This window comes from Diabrotica virgifera, chromosome 1 (assembly GCF_917563875.1).
Source record: "Diabrotica virgifera virgifera chromosome 1, PGI_DIABVI_V3a".
NCBI classification, from domain to species: Eukaryota; Metazoa; Arthropoda; class Insecta; order Coleoptera; family Chrysomelidae; genus Diabrotica; species Diabrotica virgifera.
In genome coordinates this window covers 141,400,855-141,422,230 of record NC_065443.1, presented here as the reverse complement: position 1 = coordinate 141,422,230, position 21,376 = coordinate 141,400,855, and the positions used below count along the sequence as shown (strand labels likewise).

Genomic DNA, 21,376 nt, shown 5'->3' with positions numbered 1-21,376 from the left:
CGGACTGCTCTCCGTATTTTAAGTGAAAAATAAGATTGTTTTGCCTTCGCATTGCAACTGAATTAAAAATGGAATTTTTATTTTATTTTTATATTGGTCGTTACTTCTTTGAGTAACTTAGGTCCATTTTCTGTTGGAATTTACCACCTGAACAGATGGGGTCGTGAATTGTAAGTTTTTTGAATTTCCTCTTGTCTTCTTCGCTTCAGCATCCATCTGGCTTGCAAATTTTAGAAGCCATGGAGGTGTTACCAAGAAAATGGACCAATAAGTTTTCAATTTAAAAATCTTTTAGTAATATTTTAATATTTTTTAAATATTAATAATATTGTTATTAGGATTGAAAACTACTTCATCTTTCAATTGCCAGATGACGCTAGTCACCTAGTCCATTCACGTCAGTTGCGGTGTGGGGGATAAACTCTCGGTGTTGATCACTTAAAGTATGGAGAAGCAGGCCTACGTTCTCTCCGATGAGACTCCAACAAGAGTCGAAAATCGTCGATTCAGAGGGCTGGACTGCTCTCCGTATTTTAAGTGAAAAATAAGATTGTTTTGACTTCGCATTGCAACTGAATTAAAAATGGAATTTTTATTATATTGGTCGTTACTTCTTTGAGTAACTTACATCCATTTTCTGTTGGAATTTACCAGCTGAACAGACGGGGTCGTGAATTGTAAGTTTTTTGAATCCCCTCTTGTCTTCTTCGCTTCAGCATACATCTGGTTTGCAAATTTTAGAAGCCTTGGAGGTGTTACCAAGAAAATGGACCAATAAGTTTTCAATTTAAGAATCTTTTAGTAATATTTTAATATTTTTTAAATATTAATAATATTGTTATTATGATTGAAAACTACTTCATCTTTCAATTGCCAGATGACGCTAGTCACCTAGTCCATTCACGTCAGTTGCGGTGTGGGGGATAAACTCTCGGTGTTGATCACTTAAAGTATGGAGAAGCAGGCTTACGTTCTCTCCGATGAGACTCCAACAAGAGTCGAAAATCGTCGATTCAGAGGGCTGGACTGCTCTCCGTATTTTAAGTGAAAAATAAGATTGTTTTGCCTTCGCATTTCAACTGAATTAAAAATGGAATTTTTATTTTATTTTTATATTGGTCGTTACTTCTTTGAGTAACTTAGGTCCATTTTCTGTTGGAATTTACCAGCTGAACAGACGGGGTCGTGAATTGTAAGTTTTTTGAATTCCCTCTTGTCTTCTTCGCTTCAGCATCCATCTGGCTTGCAAATTTTAGAAGCCATGGAGGTGTTACCAAGAAAATGGACCAATAAGTATTCAATTTAAAAATCTTTTAGTAATCTTTTAATATTTTTTAAATATTAATAATATTGTTATTATTGAAAACTACTTCATCTTTCAATTGCCAGATGACGCTAGTCACCTAGTCCATTCACGTCAGTTGCGGTGTGGGGGATAAACTCTCGGTGTTGATTACTTAAAGTATGGAGAAGCAGGCCTACGTTCTCTCTGATGAGACTCCAACAAGAGTCGAAAATCGTCGATTCAGAGGGCTGGACTGCTCTCCGTATTTTAAGTGAAAAATAAGATTGTTTTGCCTTCGCATTGCAAGTGAATTAAAAATGGAATTTTTATTTTATTTTCAATATAATGTCAATTTATATGTTACTATCGCTAAATTTAACAACTCTACTAGTTTTATTTCTTTTTATCTCACAGTTTAATATGTTTTTCATCTTTTGCGCTATTTTGCCGGTTATTAGCACGCTCATCACTGTATACTCAAGGACAAAAATATTGCATATTCATGCATGTGGAATAAAATTTTTTGTGCTGCTATCCTTAGCCCCCCCCCCTGTATCATAGGAATAGGATTTATTTTCCGAATGCGATATTTTAAAGTACATATCACATAAATGCTATAATCGGATTTAAATATGATTTGGGCTAAATACCGGCCAGTATAATTTTTAAAGTGAATCTCATTAAGGTATGTATTCACTATGCTAGCGACATGAAGACGTGCATTAGCACCAATATGTCATATCCAATATTGTTTTCAAATGGCAAAACATGATCTAAAATGTTTTCAATGTACGTATCACCATATCAGTTAGCATTCGCCTAATCACCTTCACGTATTCGGTATGACCTTTCAAAGCAATACTGTTCCGTAGGACTATGCCACCACCACCACAATTCTTCTGTAGAGGAAGTTTTGTAAATCTTGCTTCCACATGGTCAACGGTATGCCAGATGTAATCTCATACAGAGTGTTAATTTTGGTAGTGGCGACATAGTGATGTGGAGTGGTATTTCTTGGAAAGGAGATACCGAACTTGTGGAGGTGATTGGGTGAATGACAGCGGATATGAACATTAAAAACATTTTAGAAGCCATGTTGGATAACAAATTCGTGTTAATGCATCATAACGCATGTCGGTAGAATAGTGAAGACTTACCTTGATGAGATTCAATTTAAAAATTATATTGGCCACCATATAGCCCATTTTAAATTTAAATCCGATTATAACATTTATGTGATACATTAAAACATCGCATTTGGAGAAGAAATCCTATTTCAATGACACTGGGGGCATCACAAAAATTTTTATTTCACACGTTAATTTCAGAATATGCAATATTTTTGTCCGTGAGTGCAGGAAGTCCAACCCCCATTTCAATATACAATCTCCTACATAATATTAAGGGAATATGGAAAAATCCAGGCCCTTTGAAAAGATGATCCTCTTGCAACTACAGTCTAAATACGAGAACTGACCAAGTACCTAAGAAGTGGAGGCCATGAAACTAAAAGAAGACGAATGCATTAAATATTGTCATATTGACAGTTTTAGCTTATCAAAATGTCAGAAGATAAACCTTCTGAAAATGCTCCTGATACCGATCCTGAAACAAATATTACTCCAGAAACACGAACAGCTTCGGATAAGCAACTAGAAGACAACAAAGAAGCAACTGTAGAAGCTGCAGAAACTGAAGGAGAAAAACTTGAAGCCGAACCCCCGGTCGACGGTACGTAATAACTAAAATTAAGGAATACCCAGTTCTATTAAAACTAAAATTGTAATGTTTATCACTTTTGTGATTTTTTTTAATATTAAAAAAGAATTCCGAATTGTTTAATTTCTCTGTTACATTACTAGTGAATCTCTATAGAGTTTAGACGTTTTGTGTTCTTATTTGCATCTTATTATTTGTTAACAGTGAAATGCAATAAGTCTACTAACTATAGGCGACCACGGTGGTGGTGGTGAACTCGGTCTTTGCCCCAAATATTGCGCCAGAAGAACTATCGAGTATTGGCGGAGAGATATAAAATCGAACTGCCGGAAGTTCTGAAGACTTATTTGTTACCATTTACTGCAATTTTTGTGGCATATATCGCTTTTGAGCTTTGACTGAGTAGGAGTAGACTACCGATATACTAGGAGGAAAAATGAACATTTTCGCAGAAAATTGAATCATGTAGGAATGCTGTTCTGAAGCTATTTCTTTGTGGCATTTATGTAATTTACTATTCTTCTTCTTTCTCATAATCCTTAGGGCCGGTATTTCCAACCGCACTTAAGGCAAAACTTACTTTAAGCCTGAGCTTAAGCTTATATGCCTGTATTTCCACTTCAATTTGAGGCTTAAGCATAGGCATAAACCAAATAATTTTAAGTTCGCGCCGGAGTTGGTTTAAGCCTTTGCTTAAATTTTGTTTTCTGTTTTTTGAGTTTATTTCTATATAGATTAATAATTGAGTTATTTTGAAAACCAACTTTTGCGTAATAACGTTATTATTGGATTATTAACGATTATCAAAATAAAATTCTTACTGCATTTGGAAGGTGTAGGCACACGACAATTATTTATTTCTACAATGCTTGGTATATTTATTTTACAAAAGTAAACAATATATTCTAATTTGACATTTTAAGGAATATATCCAATAAACAAAATTACAAAGACGGATCTTCTATTGCTTATGCAAAATAACAATAATAGTTATTTATGTAACAAGTCAGTAAAGTGACTCTTTATCGAACGAGTCTTGATATTACGAGAAGAGCGAGCGTAGCGAGCGAGGCGAGTAATAGACGAGTTCGATAAAGAGTCTTTACTGACCTGGTTAATACAAAATTTTATCGCCAACATAATTTGATTGGAAATCAACTTGGAATTTGAATTCCGATGATTCGCACCTTAAAGTTGACTACGTAAGAGTTTGGGCTCTGTAATAATTTAAAAATAATATAAAATTTATAAAATAAATTGAATGAAAACCTGTCGTTTATTTAACTTCTTTAAAATCTCATTATAACCCTACACAATTTTTTAAATTTGATTATCTTCATTATTTCATAAAATTCATCATCTTTAATTTTAATAATCCCTGAAGGAAAAACTGGAAAATGAAGTACTGGAAGCTTGACAGCTGGGATAATGCCAAAATATATTTTATCTACAATTTCACTTTCTACAATAATTTGATGTTGGTTTTAACACTTACTTGCAATTTACAATTTAAGAACTTTTTAAATTTTAGATGTCATAATAATTTCATGACAGTGATGAGAGATTACTTTTGCAAAATTGCCGCTTTCGATTTTTAATCGATAGTTATCAATATTGAATAATTACTAAATCGGTAAAGTTTTAATTAATTTTTTTTTTTTGGCTTGGACTATGGTCATTCAGCCAGTCTCAATCAAAAGTAAATGTATTAAAGATATTGCCAATTAGTGAAATTTGGTTATTATAATATTATTACAATTTTTTACTTCTTATTTACCTACTCATTACAGCTAATGTACATACTATGTTAAAAAATATATTAATATATTAATGTTTATCAAGAACACATAGTGTTAATTAATTTTAAATGAATATATTTACAAAATACTACAGAATTTCACTTTTTGACATAAATTTAATTGTTACTAACGCAAATTGTGTACAATATTTTTATTAATTAAAGTAAATAAATTTTCACTCAAATTCTCGCCATTTGATTACTACCATCGACCACTTACATTCAATGCAGTGGCGGATCCAGAAATTTTGTTTGGGGGTGGGGTCATGGGTCTTGAGGATGATTTAGTTACCTTTCTCTGATGCAAGGTCACATAGTCTTACCAACCCAGGATACGTGGGTTTACAATTATGGGGGGGGGTCATGACCCCCGTGACACCCCCCCTGGATCCGCCAGTGATTCAATGTGGGTTAATTTGATTAATCGGGGCAGGTAAAGTAACATTCTTTTTTTAGTACAATAAAGTGTTACTTTACCTGCCGCAAATGAGGGCAAATGAGTACAATAATGAATGACTTTGATGACGGTTGGCGATAAAACATATAACCAGAGAAAATATAGACACTATACTAAGAATACATGTACCATGTACACAAAATTAAGTGAAGTAAAAATGAGACAGATACAGACGACAAGATGAAATTAAATGTCAACAGTAGTGGTTTTTACCTCAGAACAGTGAGTTCTGGCATTTTGACGTATTCAGAGATACCGAACCAATTAACTTGACAGTTGAGGACCAGTTTAGTTAAGGAAATGATGGAAATACGGCACCCAGTTTAAGCTTCTCCTTAACTTTTGACATGGGCTTGCCTAAGCAAAAGCTTAAGTAGCTGTTGAAATACCGGCCCTTAGTGTCCTTCAGGGCGTATAATAGTTTACTATTCTAATTGGGAAATAAGCCACAATTTAACTTGAAAAATGATTTTGTTGACGTTTCGACTTCCACTTTGGTATTTTGATAACGATCTTCAAGTGTCAATAAAATCATTTTTCAAGTAAAATTGTGGCTTATTTCCCAATTAGAATACCTAGTAAGTCTAGGAATGCAAACGATATATTAATAGAAAACATCGTTATAGATTATAGAGTATTCTTTTTTTAGGAAGATGTTTAACTGGTCGTAGACTGCAGTTTTTTTTTCTTTGGAGTTGTATGACTATTCAAGGCTCATTCGCCGATTCACCAATTTTGCTCATTTATTTTACAATATATTTTCCTATACCTATCTACTTAACATTTTCTATCCTACTTATTCTACATACTTTATAAGGAATGACCACTGGTCAGTGGGAATACCACATCAGGCAAAAACACAGGTTTACTTATATATTATAATATATTTTAATTTCGGCCTTTACGTTAGTTAGTTTATAATTTGATTTTTATATTTTTAATATGTTCTATAAATAATTGCATTAATTCTGTATTATTAATTTGTGATAATATACAGGGTGTCCCGAAAAGATTGGTCATAAATTATACCACAGATTCTGGGGTCAAAAATAGGTTGATTGAACCTCACTTACCTATATACAATAGTGCACACAAAAAAAGTTACAGCCCTTTGAAGTTACAAAATGAAAATCGATTTTTTTTCATATATCGAAAACTCTCAGAGATTTTTTATTGAAAATTGACATGTGGCATTTTTACGACAGCAATATCTTAAAAAAAAAATTAAGTAAAATTTGTGCACCCCATACAAATTTTATGGGGGTTTTGTTCCCTTAAACCCCCCCAAACTTTTGTGTACGTTCCAATTAAATTATTATTGTGGCACTATTAGTTAAACACATTATTTTTAAAACTTTTTTGCTTCTTAGTACTTTTTCGATAAGCCAGTGTTTATCGAGATATTTTGAATATTTGTCGAATCCACCACATATTTGTATATGGTTAAGTACGGTTATAGAGACCTGTTAATAATCTGAAAATTTATTTATAATTTACATTTTTAGGTATATTTTGAAAAAAAAGCTACATCTCGATAAAAGGTGACTTATGAACAAAAGACTAAGAGACAAAAGTTTTAAAAACACTGTGTTTAACTAATGGTACCACAATAATAGTTTAATTGGAACGTACAAAAACATTAGGGGGGTTTAAAGGAACAAAACCCCCATAAAATTTTTACGTAAATATATTGAAAAAGAAGCCGCATCTCAATAAAAACTGGCTTATCGAAAAAATACTAAGAAGCAAAAAAGTTTTAAAAACGTTGTGTTTAACTAATGGTACCATAATACTGAATTAATTGGAATGTACACAAAAGTTTGGGGGGGTTTAAGAGAACAAAATCCCCATAAATTTTTTATGGTGTGGACAAATTTCACTATAATTTTGTTTTAAAATGTTCCTGACATAAGAATTATACATGTCCATTTTCAATAAAAAATCTCTAATAGTTTTCGATATATTGAAAAAAATCGATTTTCATTTTGTAACTTCAAAGGGCTGTAACTTTTTTTGTGAGCACATTTGTACTAAGGTAAGTTAGGTTCAATCGAACTATTTTTGACCCCAGAATGTGTGGTATAATTTATGACCATTCTTTTCGGGACACCCTGTATATGTTAAATTTATTGGGTGTGTTATATTTTTACATCTGTATAATTTACTTATAAACATATTTATATTTATTTGTATTAGAGGGCAATTTAAAATCATATGTTCAGCATCACCTATTTCTCCACATTGACAATATGGATTGTCTCTTAAATGAATTTTATGTAGATATGTTGGAATCAATGTAGACTGCAGTTAATTGGGTTATTTTCCATTAATCAAAATATTAATACACTAGCGAGCAAAGTTGACTCGCTCAATGGATTGTAGTTTATGCTTTTTATGTAATAGTAATTTTATGTTGTGTTACTTCGAATTAAAACAACTAATGCAAAAAATATTGTCTATTCTAGAGCTTCCACAAAATAATTATTGTGTTATGCAAATTGGGCCACCAGTGAAGGCGGCCCAGGTAATTGCGTTATTACGAGAGGGCTATAGTCAGAGGACTGTCATCCGTCCACTACTTATTGCAGTCCAAGGGCTTACGGGCTTAAGCTATGGAGGTGGTTCGTGTATATTTTGGGGTGGTATTAGCACAGTATAAAGAGGGACAGTAGAACCACTCTCCGAAAAATTGGAAGTAAAATCTGTAGTCGCGCATGGCGACCGCGCAATGTTGGCAGTCGCTTTTGCCCCACTCTCGCATTGTTATTCGCATAGAAACGTACGGCTTTTAACAGGGAAAACCCGCATCCACCACTGGTGAATTACCAATTGCGTACTGCCGGTATTACTTCCTGAGATCAAAGCGCCGACAAAAGAGTGATTTTACTGTGGAACCTCTATACAGGGTGAGTCATGAGGAACTGTACATACACCTACCTCGTATAGAGGCTCCTATGGGGAATAACAAATGACCATTAAAAAGTGTCTGCTCCCATTGTTTAATAATATACAGGGCGAGTTTCGCATTTTGACAGAAACTTGTATTCGTCATAATTTTTGAACGGTCAGATCGATGTGTCTCTTATTTTGGCCAATCGTTACACTATTACCACCTAATCAACTAATTTATTCAAACTAGAAAGAGTCAGGTCCGGCTTTAAAAAAATTAGTTCGTTTGGGTCTTAGAAAAAATTTCACCCTGTATACGCTTTTTGAAAACTCTAATATGAATTTTACAAATTAGACAAATAGGCAATTAAAATGGCATATTTATTTTTTTCCGCACACGATTACTTAATTTTTTATAAAAAAAATCAAATTTCACTATGAATTAAAAGTTTGGTAAAGTGAACCATAGATTTAAAAAAAATAACTTTTATTACAAAAATTTATTTTTTTTGCACAAATAAGTAATTCATGTTACCATCCAATCAACTGATTTATTCAAACTAGAGAAAAATCAGGTCCGTATTTAAAAAATTAGTTCGTTTTGGTCTTAGAAAAAATTTCACCCTGTATACGCTTTTTGAAAACTCTAATATGAATTTTACAAATAAGACAAATAGGCAATTAAAATGACATATTTATTTTTTTCCCCACACGATTACTTAATTTTTTATTAAAAAATCAAATTTGTCAAAATCGGAATTTTAACCTAAAAATGAAAAAAAAATGAACTCGCGGTTTAACTCGCTAGAACTCTGTTCCATTTTAATATTTTTTTTCTGAAATTTTTACAGCACATACCTCTTACCATTGTGAAGACTATGAAAATTGTTGTAGACTTTCAGTCTTCTTCTTGTAAAAGTTGCAAACTTGTAAATCGCAAAAATTAGGTGGAAAAATTTAAAATTTATCAATTTGATCACGTCTATGTTAAACTATAGAGTCCACCAAAAGAAGTGTTATGGGAAGTTTTAGATCTAGACGTGTTATAGAAAAAAAAAAAAAAAAAAAATGGTAAAACTTTTAATTTTAAGAAAAACGTTGTTTTTGCAAATTAATTTTTGTAAAAAAAGTTAATTTTTTTAAATCTATGCAAAAACTGCCAAACTTTTTATGCATAGTCAAATTTGATTTTTTAATAAAAAAAATAAGTAATCGTGTGGGGAAAAAATAAATATGCCATTTTAATTGCCTATTTCTCTTATTTGTAAAATTCATATTAGAGTTTTCAAAAAACTTATACAAGGTGAAATGTTTTCTAAGACCCAAACAAACTAATTTTTTAAATCCGGGCCTGATTTTTTTTTCTAGTTTGAATAAATCAGTTGATTGGGTGATAACATAAATTAAATATTTGTTCAAAAAAAATTCATTTTTGTAATAAAAGTTATTTTTTTTAAATCTATGGTTCAAGTTACCAAACTTTTAATTATTCATAGTCAAATTTGATTTTTTTTTATAAAAATTAAATAATCGTGTGGGGAAAAAATAAATATGCCATTTTAATTGCCTATTTGTCTAATTTGTAAAAATCATATTAGAGTTTTCAAAAAGCGTATACAGGGTGAAATTTTTTCTAAGACCAAAACGAACCTATTTTTTAAATCCGGGCCTGATTTTTTTCTTGTTTGAATAAATCAGTTGATTGGTGGTAAGATAAATTAAATATTTGTTAAAAAAAAACTAATTTTGGTAAAAAAAGTTAATTTTGTTAAATCTATGGTTCACTTTACCAAACTTTTAATTCATAATCAAATTTGATTTTTTTATAAAAAATTAAGCAATCGTGTGCGGAAAAAAATAAATATGTTATTTTAATTGCCTATTTGTCTAATTTGTAAAATTCACATTAGAGTTTTCAAAAAGCTTATACAGGGTGAAATTTTTTCTAAGACACAAACGAACTAATTTTTTTAAAGCCGGACCTGATTTTTTTCTAGTTTGAATAAATCAGTTGATTAGGTGGCAATAGTGTAACGATTGACCAAAATAAGAGACACATCGATCTGACCGTTCAAAAATTATGACGAATACAAAGTTCTGTCAAAATGCGAAACTCACCCTGTATATTATTAAACAATGGGAGCAGACACTTTTTAATGGTCATTTGTTATTCCCCATAGGGGCCTCTATACGAGGTAGGAGTATGTACAGTTCCTCATGACTCACCCTGTATACTGTGGTATTAGTAAGGAAAAACAGCTTGTGCTCGTGCACGGTGGTGGTCGCGGAGGGGGTTTAATAACGGATCGTTAAATTAAGGACATTCTCCAATGTTGTTCTCATGGCATTTTTATTTTATAATAAATTACTTTTAATGGGAAATAAGCCACAATTTTACCAAAAAAAAATGATTTTATTAACGTTTCGAAGCCCAAATCGGGTTTCGTTGTCAAAATACAAAATACATACTACTTAAATAAACAAAAATGTTGTTGCTAAGTAAAAAAATCTTATAATAATTTATTTAATCTGAATCATTTATATTGGCAATTCAGACGTATTTATACATTTTAAAGTAGAAGACTTTAAAATGATATCGCCAATATTTATGAGTTGCGTTCCTGGGACGACTTTACTAAAAGATAGTTCATTCGATTACATGAAATCAATCCCAACTCAAGAATATTCGTAACAAAAAAATCATAGCATGTGATCTGTCTTTAAAAAGACAACCAAATGCAACGATGACGGTAAAATTCTCGCGTTAGAGATTCCATAGTAAATCACGAGGGAAAACCAGGAAAAAACCTCTTGATACTATCCCGACATCGTAAGTATTTGGTCTTACGTTTAATTTACTTTCAAAAAACTAATACCAAATTCCGACTTTAATATGTTTAAATTATAAATAATATTAATATTACATAGATATACAATAAGTAATACTAAAATATAAACTATCTTTTAGTAAAGTCGTCCCAGGAACGCAACTCATAAATATTGGCGATATCATTTTAAAGTCTTCTAATTTAAAATGTATAATATACGTCTGAATTGCCAATATAAATGAGTCAGATTAAATAAATTATTAGAAGAATTTTTTTACTTAGCAACAACATTTTTGTTTATTTAAGTAGTATGTATTTTGTATTTTGACAACGAAACCCGATTTGGGCTTCGAAACGTTAATAAAATCATTTTTTTTTTTTTGGTAAAATTGTGGCTTATTTCCCATTAAAAGTAATTTATTGACATTCTCCAAGATAATATTCTTGTTCCTTACGCTTGCTACATAGGCAATGGCTTCATGGTAATGCATGATAACGCTCGATGTCAGACAGCGCGGATTACGAAATATTACCTGGCCAACACTAATATAACAATAATGGACTGGCTCCAATTGAGTCCTGATATGATTCCCATCCAACACCTATGGGATGAGCTCAAACGCAGGGTTCGGGTCCTTAGATGACCTTATTACGTAACAACTTAATAAGGTCCTTAAGAGATCGCATGGAAAGTGTAATGTAACGCAGAGAAGGAATTAATTAGTATTAATTTTGATTAATTGAAATTAATCAAAAGTTCAGTTTTCTTTCTGATTGCAGGTCAATTGTAATTGAAACAGGTACCGTCAAATTGATCAAAATACAAATCAAAATAATGATCCTCTGAAATCCACTCAAATTTATATAACTCTGTCCCAAACATCAAAATTAGTTAATAATATGTATTTATTCTATTGTTTATAATATACACTGCGGTGCAAAGAAAATCGATCCACTAAAAATTTGGTCATTTTTGAAGTTTCGAATTCGGGTGTACGAATCAAACTGTCTTTTTCTCAAAGTTCGCATCACCTTGATTGTGGACTAACGTATGGTCCTAAAGTTTTGGGAAAAATTTCAAAAGCATATAACTCTGACCACAATAATCTTATATTTTTATTAAATTATTCAACAATTTAACTTAACTATCCTTATTATAAATCAAAATTCAAATGACAGACAAGGGACCATTATTTTCGATTTGCCTAATAATAGTCCTGTCGCCAGGGGGGGTACAACGGCCTCGTTAATTCAGATGGACTTACCCAAGTTTTTTTTATGTATTTTGACCCGTAGAAAACGAATTTTTTGGGTAACAGTTGATCCGGATGTCGATAAGATTGTTATAGACCAAGAACTTGAGGAATCAAATAACAGCGATTTTTGGCAAAACAAAACAATATTTTGTATTTTTTGGGTCATTTTAAGCAAAAAATATTTCTACAAGTTTTTTAGTAGGATGCAGAGTTTTCGAGATAAACGCGGTTGAACTTTCAAAAAATCGAAAAACTGCAATTTTTAAACCCGAATAACTTTTGATTAAAAAATAAAATAGCAATTCTGCTAAGCGCCTTTGAAAGTTCAAGTCAAATTATGTCGGTTTTGATTATTTGCATTGCTAAAAATTTATTGTGTTATTGTTAAACAAAGCTACAAACAACTAGTGCGTGAGTGATGTTTCTATGATTTCTCATTTAAAATCGAACGAGTAGGTAGAATAGGTACTAGTGCAATCAAGACTATTTCTACGTTACATGCGTTAAAACGCATGTAAAAGCACGGGAAACCCTACGTGTTTATAGCTTTGTTAAACAATAAAAAAATAAATTTTTACCAATGCAAATAATCAAAACCGATATAATTTGACTTCAACTTTCAAATGCGGTAAGCAGACTTGCTATTTTATTTTTTAATCAAAAGTTATTCGGGTTCAAAAATTGCAGTTTTTCGATTTTTTTAAAGTTCAACCGCGTTTATCTCGAAAACTGTGCATCCTACGAAAAAACTTGTAGAAATATTTTTTACTTAAAATGGCCCAAAAAATACAAAATATTGTTTTGTTTTGCCAAAAATCGCTGTTATTTGATTCCTCAAGTTCTTGGTCTATAACAATCTTATCGACATCCGGATCAACTGTTACCCAAAAAATTCGTGTTCTACGGGTCAAAATACATAAAAAAACCTTGAGTAAGTCCATCTGAATTAACGAGGCCGTTGTACCCCCCCTGGCGACAGGACTATAATTCCCCTGACACGTTGCATCATCCTTTGGACGACCTCGGCGTCAATTTCTCTAATTTTTGTATATATGCGGCGTCTTAACTGTTCCTGATTTTGTGCTTCCCATCCGTTATTATAGACTTTCCGACTTAATATTGCCCAGAACTCTTCAATTGGACGAGCCTGAGGTAGGTTGGGGGGATTGTCTGCTTTCGGTACAAAGGTAATGTTGTTAGTTTCGTACCAGTCCCTTGTGATCCTCGCGTAATGACATGAAGCAAGATCTGGCCAAAAGACTATTTGATCATTTGCATGATGTGTGTTCACAAACTGAAGCAATTTAGAGAGACATCTTTGAATATAAATGGTATACATTTTTATTTTATAGTCGTATTACTCCGTAGAGTAACTAGGTGCATTTTTCCGTTGGAACTTTACCAGCTGCAGACGGGGGATGTGAATTGCATAGTGTAGAATTCCTTCCCTCTCGTCTTCACTGCAGCATCCATTTGACTTGCAAATTGTAGAAGTCTTGGAGGTGTCACCAGGAAAGTGTACCAATAAGTTTTCAATTTAAAAATCTTTTAGTAATATTTTTAATATTTTCAATATTAATAATTTACTATTAGGATTGAAAACTACTTCGTCTTTCAATGCCAGATGGCGCTAGCCACCTACTATCATCACTTCAGTTGCAATGGGTGGGAAAACCTCTCGATACGAATCAGTTAAAATATGGAAAACAGTGCCTACGTTCCTTCCGATGAAGGCTCCAATAAGAGCCGAAAATCGCGATTCAAGGGACTGGACTGCACTCCGTATTCTAATTGAAAAGTAAGATTGTTTTGCCTTCGCATTGCAACTGAATAAAAATGGTATACATTTTTATTTAATAAATATTTGCGTTTAAGGCTTCGCCTCGAACAGCACCAATGTAGGGCTATGAGATAAAGCCAGCCTCAGAAATTGCACACCATATCAACATTTTGTCCTCAAATTTTTTCTTACTTTTGAATTTTATTTCATCAGGTACATTTTCGTAATCGTTCGTGTAAAACCCATCGTTACCCTTCATCTCAGAGTTGGACAAAGTAAAATATTTTTCATCGTCCATCACGATCAACTTGTTGACGAAATGCACTCGCCTTAACGCGCGGCAACATTTCGGAATTCTCTCTAATTGATCCTCTGTGTATTTTGGAGCTTTCCTTCTTTTCCGGTAGATAATATTGTTACTCGATAGGGTCCTGTATATTGTAGTCTTTCCAACATGAAATCTTCTGGCCAGTTTTCGCTGTGAGACCCCAATTTTGTTCTTAGCTGCTTCAATCAGTCTTGCCTCTCTTATATGGTTCAAAATCCGCGGTCGGCCACTTTTACGTAAGTTAACATATGGTATCCCTTCTTCACATTCTCTGATTGTGCGATAAATTGTCGATTTGCTTATGTTTTGATCTCGATAAATATTAACAATATCTCGTTTCGACATTCGCCCAACCATATTATAAACACCTCGACGAATATTAATTTTATAAGACATTTTGCAGAGCACAAACCAAAATATTCTGCTTTGTTTATTAAATGTCAATAACTGATGACATTTCAATTCCATGGCCTTCTTTGTTAAATGCATTTTGCTTCTCAGTCAGACCAGGTGAAATTTTTCCCAAAACTTTAGGACCATACGTTATTCTAGCTTATTATATAATTTTAACGAAGTAATTGTATTCTATTTAAATATTAAACTAACTTTCTTATCTACCACTTTCAAAAAATTTTTATTAAAACAACTAAAAAAAAAATGAATCGTAGAGGATTGGAACCCGGGACGTTTCGAACTCTGACTGAACGCTCAACAACTAGACCACCGAGGTCATGTGATTGACACGTACGTTTCGGATATAATTATGAGTGCAGCTGATCTCACTACTACCAACTTCGTTAAATTTCGAAACAGTAATTTCACTTTTATTTAATAATGGTACGGTAAACAATCCTCATTTTTTAATATGTTATTCCTTACAAAAATACCTTTAATTTAAGCACAAATAATTAAAAATCGTAAATTTGGGTCAAAAGTTATTAACTTTTTAAGAATTCCCATAAGAGCCCATGTTAAAACTTAACTTTGACCCTTAATAGTAATTAAACGGCACGGTAAAACATTTTTTAAAAAATCAAGTTTTAGTTTTTTGAAGTAAACTATAACATACCAAAATTTCATGCAAATCCTTAATTCTTTGCCGAAGGTGTAGAACGTCATTAAACTTGTGATATTTTGAAAATTGATCAAATTATTTTAATTTTGAATTGAAATGATTTAGAATTGAAAAAAAAATACAACAAAACATATAGTAAGAAAACAATATATTAGGTGAATATTGATGGTAATCAAATTATATAAATAAAAGTATTACATTATTACATACTATGTATTTTGGCAGATCAAACAGGTAGGTTTATACTCATGATACATTAACAATTATTACGTACCTGTTGCTTTTAAAAACTATTTAAAAGTCACTACAATATTATAAACTGTTTTGTTTCTGTCCTCACAACAATAAAACTAATATATTATACATTTGTTTACCTTTACCTTTTCCTCCAAACCACAGCTGTCCTACAGCTGCCATATTGGATAATTTTTGACATGTCATTTGAACATCCAATCAGAACAAAGTTATAATGCGCGTATGCGCCTGGGTGATGCGTATGTGCCTGGTTTTAACATATAAAAATTCACCCTCATCGCGCGTAAAGAAGTATAACTTCAAAAAGTTAGGTTCATTAACAACTGGCCATGTTCGTCATCAGTACAGGGTTTTTTTGAAATAAGTGCGGCAAACTATAAGGGGTAATTTTACACATGAAAATAATGACAGTTTGCTTAATAATCATATGTCCGCAAACGCTTCGTTTCCGAGATACTTATTCAACTTGTTCAATATTTTTTTACAAACTGACGATTTATTAATTGCTTTAAAACTAGTTGAGACCTGCAAATCAAATTTGGTGGGTTTTAAGACGTAGTTATTGCACATTTTTTGACATACAATTAAGAATTTTATATTTACCATTGGCGTGCGTACGGGTAATATTATCGGTCATAATACCCGTTTGCGCGCCAATGGTGAATATAAAATTCTTAATTGTATGTCAAAAAATGTGCAATAACTACATCTTAAAACCCATCAAATTTGATTTGCATATCTCAACTGGTTTTAAAGCAATAAATAAATCGTCAGTTTGTAAAAAAATTGAACATCCCGTATCTCGGAAACGAAGCGTTTGCGGACATGTGATTATAAAGCAAATTGTCATTATTTTCTCATGTAAAATTATCCCTTACAGTTTGTCACACTTATTTAGAAACACCCTGTACTGATGACGAACATAACACAAGTTGTTAAAGTACCTAACTTTTTTATTATCTAATAAAAGCGAATGAATCCAAAGACAAAATGTTAAGAAAACCTGGGGCCATAGTTAGGTTTTAATTTCAGTATTTTATAAATGCTAGAATAGTCCACAGGGTGATGCGAACTTTGAGAAAAAGACACAGTTTGATTCGTACACCCGGTATACAATGACAGTTTGACTGTCTAGCAACAATATTATTACAGCGATATTGTCAATGAATAAGGCTATAACGTAGTAAAAAAATCACTTAAATCGAACAACAGGTTTAGGAAATTCGAAACTTCAAAAATGACCAAATTTTTAGTGGATCCATTTTTTTGCACCGCAGTGTATGTATCTCTTATGATTTGCTAGGTATTGGAAGCTTATCTTCATTAATATCTTCAACAATATTTCTAAAAAAATTATTTAACCCTGTCGTATTGTAACAGTAACAAAATCATAAATAATTTTCCTTATTATGATAATTGATATACAATTTTTTGTTTACAGGTTTAACTGACGATCAACATGATGCCACTGAAATTCCAGAGGTCCGAAAAATTTCTGATACCGATGAAACTAAGGGGACAGAGGAAGCTAAAGAATTTGACTATCAAGAAACACTAGAGGAAGAAACAATGGGAAAACTGGAAAGCGATGTTATGAACGTTTTAAGTGTGTCACAAGATTCTTTGGAAGACTTGGTGAAATCCTCGTCCATGCAAATTGCCAAAGGAGAACAATCAGGTCTAGACGTCCTTGGTCTTAGCAGTCAATTGCTAATTGAAGAAAAAAAGAAGAAACGCTTTGAGAGAGCTAAAGACGTATTAGGTAACTTAAGATATCATTCTTAATTAATCACTTTTCTTTGAGCTTTTATCTATTAGTCACTTTTATTGCTGTTAGCACTTTTTCAGTAGTCTCTTATCTATATTTTCTTCATATAATTCCATTTTTACACTAGCATTTTTTTATTCAATTGCCAAATTCAAAGTACGTTTAGTATTTTGTACACCTGGTCAAAAAAATCCGACTCCTGGATGTTTTTTTAATTCTGTAGGTGTTAAGTGGTTTAAATGAGGAGGAAGTAAACATTAATAATCTTCTTCTTTTGGTGCCTATTCGTTTCGAATATTGGCGATCATTCTGGCTATAATTATTTTATTAACTGATGCTTTAAATTAATTGTTGTTGCGGAGAACCATTTTCTCAGGTTCTTTAACCATGATATTCTTCTTCTCCCAATTCCTCGCTTTCCGAATACTTTGCCTTGAAGTATTACCTTCAGTAATCTGTATTTAGTGCCGTTTTATGTGTCGCTCATTCCGTGTCCGAGATATTCTAACTTTCTCCTTTTAATGGTATACATGACGTCTCTTTCTTTCGCCATTTTTCGTAGTACGGTCTCGTTGGTTATCTTGTCTGTCCATGATATCCTTAGGATTCGCCTGTATAGCCACATCTCGAAGCCTTCAAGTTTTTTCTCCATCGCTTCAGTGAGTGTCCAGGATTCAAGTCCGTAGTACATACAATATTGAGAAGATATAACATCGTAGGAGCCTTACTTTTATCTCCAGATTAAGGTTGTGGCTTTTGAAGAGTTTTGCCATGTTATTAAATACACTCCTAGCCTTCTCTATGATAAGCAGTTGGGCGTCTCTAATTTTATTTTTGCTGATGATCATAAATCTTACAGTAGTGAATATAATTGATATCATACTTTACCCGGTTTATTTAGGTGAAGTAATAGATATAAGAGGTGACAGTGTTGGAGCTGAAGACAGAGATAGACGTCTTCGATTTATGAACAATAAGTATGATTTAGATAAACCTATCATGGCTCGATTTATGAACACATATAAACTGGATTCCGATAAACCTTTCAACCATCAAAAGATTGAAAGTGTATTAAAGTCAGTTATGGAAGAAGCGCTACAAGATCTTAAGTAAGTAACTACATTCACACTATTTTATCTATACTACAATCACAATCAAGATACTCTAGAAATAAACAAACCAAGGCATGTTGAATGTTCTGAGGAGCACTCCCAAATCATGATTTACAATGTACTGTACATTGTAAATCCACAATCATGATTTGCAAAGTTTATACATTGTAAATCATGATTCGGGAGCACTCCTCGTAACATTAAACCTGTCTTGGTTTGTTTATTTCTAGTGCATCTTTGTTGTGATTTTAGTATAACTATATTTTTAGTAGATACGACCCTGAGAAGTGTATAAAACTGGCCAAATGGGCTTCCAATACGATCAGAGCGAAGGTGAAACAAATGGAATTTGATAGATATAGAATTATTAGCCTAGTCACAATCGGAGAAAAACATAACCAAGGTGTACTATGCACATGCAGATTTCTATGGGATTCTGATCGAGATAATTATTCATGTTACACGTTGCAGAATCCATTTGTTTTTGGAATTGCACTCTGTTTTGGTTTGTATTATGAATAATGTAATATATATTCAGGAAGTTTATAAGTGCAGACTTTTATTTAACATAAAGAAATCAAATTATACACAAAAATATTCACAATGTGTGTAGATGATTATTATATTACATTCATAATTATGAAAATTATTTAGGGTAGAAACTTTTAAAGAGAAACTATGGAGAAGAAACTAGGTATAGTTGATAACGGAACCGACTAATCGACCTCTGTACCCAAAAAAATAAGAACAATAAATGGTTTCTTCAATATAAACTGACTCATACAAACAGATGTGAACAACAAATTAGAAAAGTAAAGTAGATAATCCACCGACCGGCAAAAAAGTGGCCACCCTATAAATTTCCGAAAATAAAAATTCATCGGAAGTTTTATGCACTGTTTCATATTGCGTCTCAATTTAAATATTTATTGCGATCATGTATGCTTGATTTTGACAATTTGTGACTTAGTTTTGACGTTTATGTTGTTGTTTTCTGTAATCGCTGTTTATCTTCTAAGTTAACATTTAATCAAACAGTAATTTAGTTTTTCAAACGTGGATTTCGACTAAGCGAATAATTAAGATATGGTGTTATCTACAGTAGATGTTGCTCGAATTATTGCATTGGTACGAGACAGAAGAAGTCAAGTTTATGTATCCGAAACTTTAGGTATTCCGAGAAATACAGTACTGAGAGCATTCCGTCGCTTTTTTCCGATCGTAGAAGAGTTACCTCGTAAAGAGATGATCGTTTTATTGTGATGGAACTTTTAAGAACTCTCCATTTCACTGCAATTGCTGCAATAAACCGTCTGCAGGAGGTTCGAAATGTGAATGTAAGTGAGAGAACGGTTAGAAGACGCCTTAATGAAAGATACTCGAAAGCAGTGCCTGCAAATTGCGAACGCAATATTGCGGCGAATGACGTCATAAAAAAACTACCACGCACAACGATAGCAGTGGTTTTCAATAAAGCGTTGGGAGCCATCGCACGCAATATGACGGTGCCGGCATATTGAATGCGGTAGCCAATACGACAAGAAACATTCTGTCAACGGTTTATTGCGGTGGTAAAGTGTTTTTGAGTTTGATGTAGTCAATAGTAATGGAAATACATACCTTAAAAGCAGGCATAATTTCTGCTCAGGAGTCAATGGATTTGTAACACTGTTTGTTGGTATTGAACGTGAACGATCATCTTTCGTTAGTATGTAGATGGCAACAAATTAATATTTGGTATGCAACCCCTACAGTTCTATTTTTAAATGAAAGATATGTCCAAGCTTGTGTATCCCAGAGAAGAAAGTTTCGCGGTGGTGGTGTCATGGTTCGGGCTGAAATCTCATTTAAAGCTCGAACTGAACTTATTTTCATCAATGGCCCCCCTGACTGCTCACCAGTATATAGAGAATGTTTTGGCAGAAGCAGTAATTCCATTTGGTCCATTTATTGGGGACAATTTCGTCTTTATGCATGATAATCGTGAAAAATTACTTGGGAGAAGAAGGAATTAATACTCTAGAATGGCCAGCCTACAACCCATTCTGAATATCATCGAACATCTTTGGGATGAACTTCATCGTAGGGTTAGAAGTCAACCAGGCCAGCCAGAAAGTCTTGCAGAACTTCAAAACATGCTTCGTGAAGAATATGAACGTATCCTTCAAGTTTTTATTCAAAATGTGTTCCTTTCCCTTCCAAATCCTATGCAAACGGTTATTGATGATTTTGGGCATAATACCCGATATTAGACAATTTTGTTTAAGTCCACTCGTAATTTTTATTGTTTGCAATTCGTTTCGATATTACACTATTTTATTTTGTAGCCTTCTAATTAAATAAATTATGCTAAGGAATCAAGCAGTAAAGGCCATTTTTTTGTTTAAAAAAAAATGAAAGATGATGAGTATACAATATGAAACAGTGCATAAAATTTGCAATGAATTTTTGTTTTCGGAAATCTATAGGGTGGCCACAAGGAAAGTTGTAACCTATAATTGGAAAACCTGGAAAAAAATATAAGCATGTAAAGAGTGTACAAATATCTAGGGGTTACAATGGACAAAACAGGTTCAGGCGACAAAAAAATAAGAACGAGAGTAATACGGGCACGGAAAACAGTGAACTGTCATAACAGAATTTGAACATTGGACTTGATATCTTCAATCAAAAAAAAAATAATTTCAAATTTTTTGTGAAAAGAAAAAGAACGAAAATTTTGTGTCAAAAATCAGCTGTTGTAGATAAGCTATTAGAATTTTTAGGAAAATATTACCAGTTGAAATAGTCTAGGCGCCAAATAGAGGTCACCGTGTCCTTTTCAAT

The 21,376-nt window shown here is 32.6% G+C and overlaps 2 protein-coding genes across 6 annotated transcripts in view; one reads left to right on the top strand and one right to left on the bottom strand.

The window, feature by feature from the left end:
* Positions 1–21,376, bottom strand: part of LOC114326358 (eukaryotic translation initiation factor 4 gamma 3) — a 394,838-nt gene that overhangs the window by 171,449 nt on the left and 202,013 nt on the right. The gene's annotated exons all lie outside the window — the stretch shown is intronic.
* Positions 2,834–19,093, top strand: LOC114326359 (dynein light chain Tctex-type 5-B-like). 2 transcript variants are annotated; one of them, XM_028274699.2, is made up of 4 exons: positions 2,834–3,016; positions 17,112–17,432; positions 18,340–18,547; positions 18,823–19,093. In XM_028274699.2, exons 1-4 carry the CDS (start codon positions 2,848–2,850, stop codon positions 19,070–19,072), a joined length of 948 nt encoding a protein of 315 aa, XP_028130500.1. In that variant the 5' UTR covers positions 2,834–2,847; the 3' UTR covers positions 19,073–19,093. The 2 variants fall into 2 exon arrangements, with proteins under 2 accessions (XP_028130500.1, XP_028130499.1); XM_028274698.2 differs by having other exon boundaries at positions 18,820–19,093.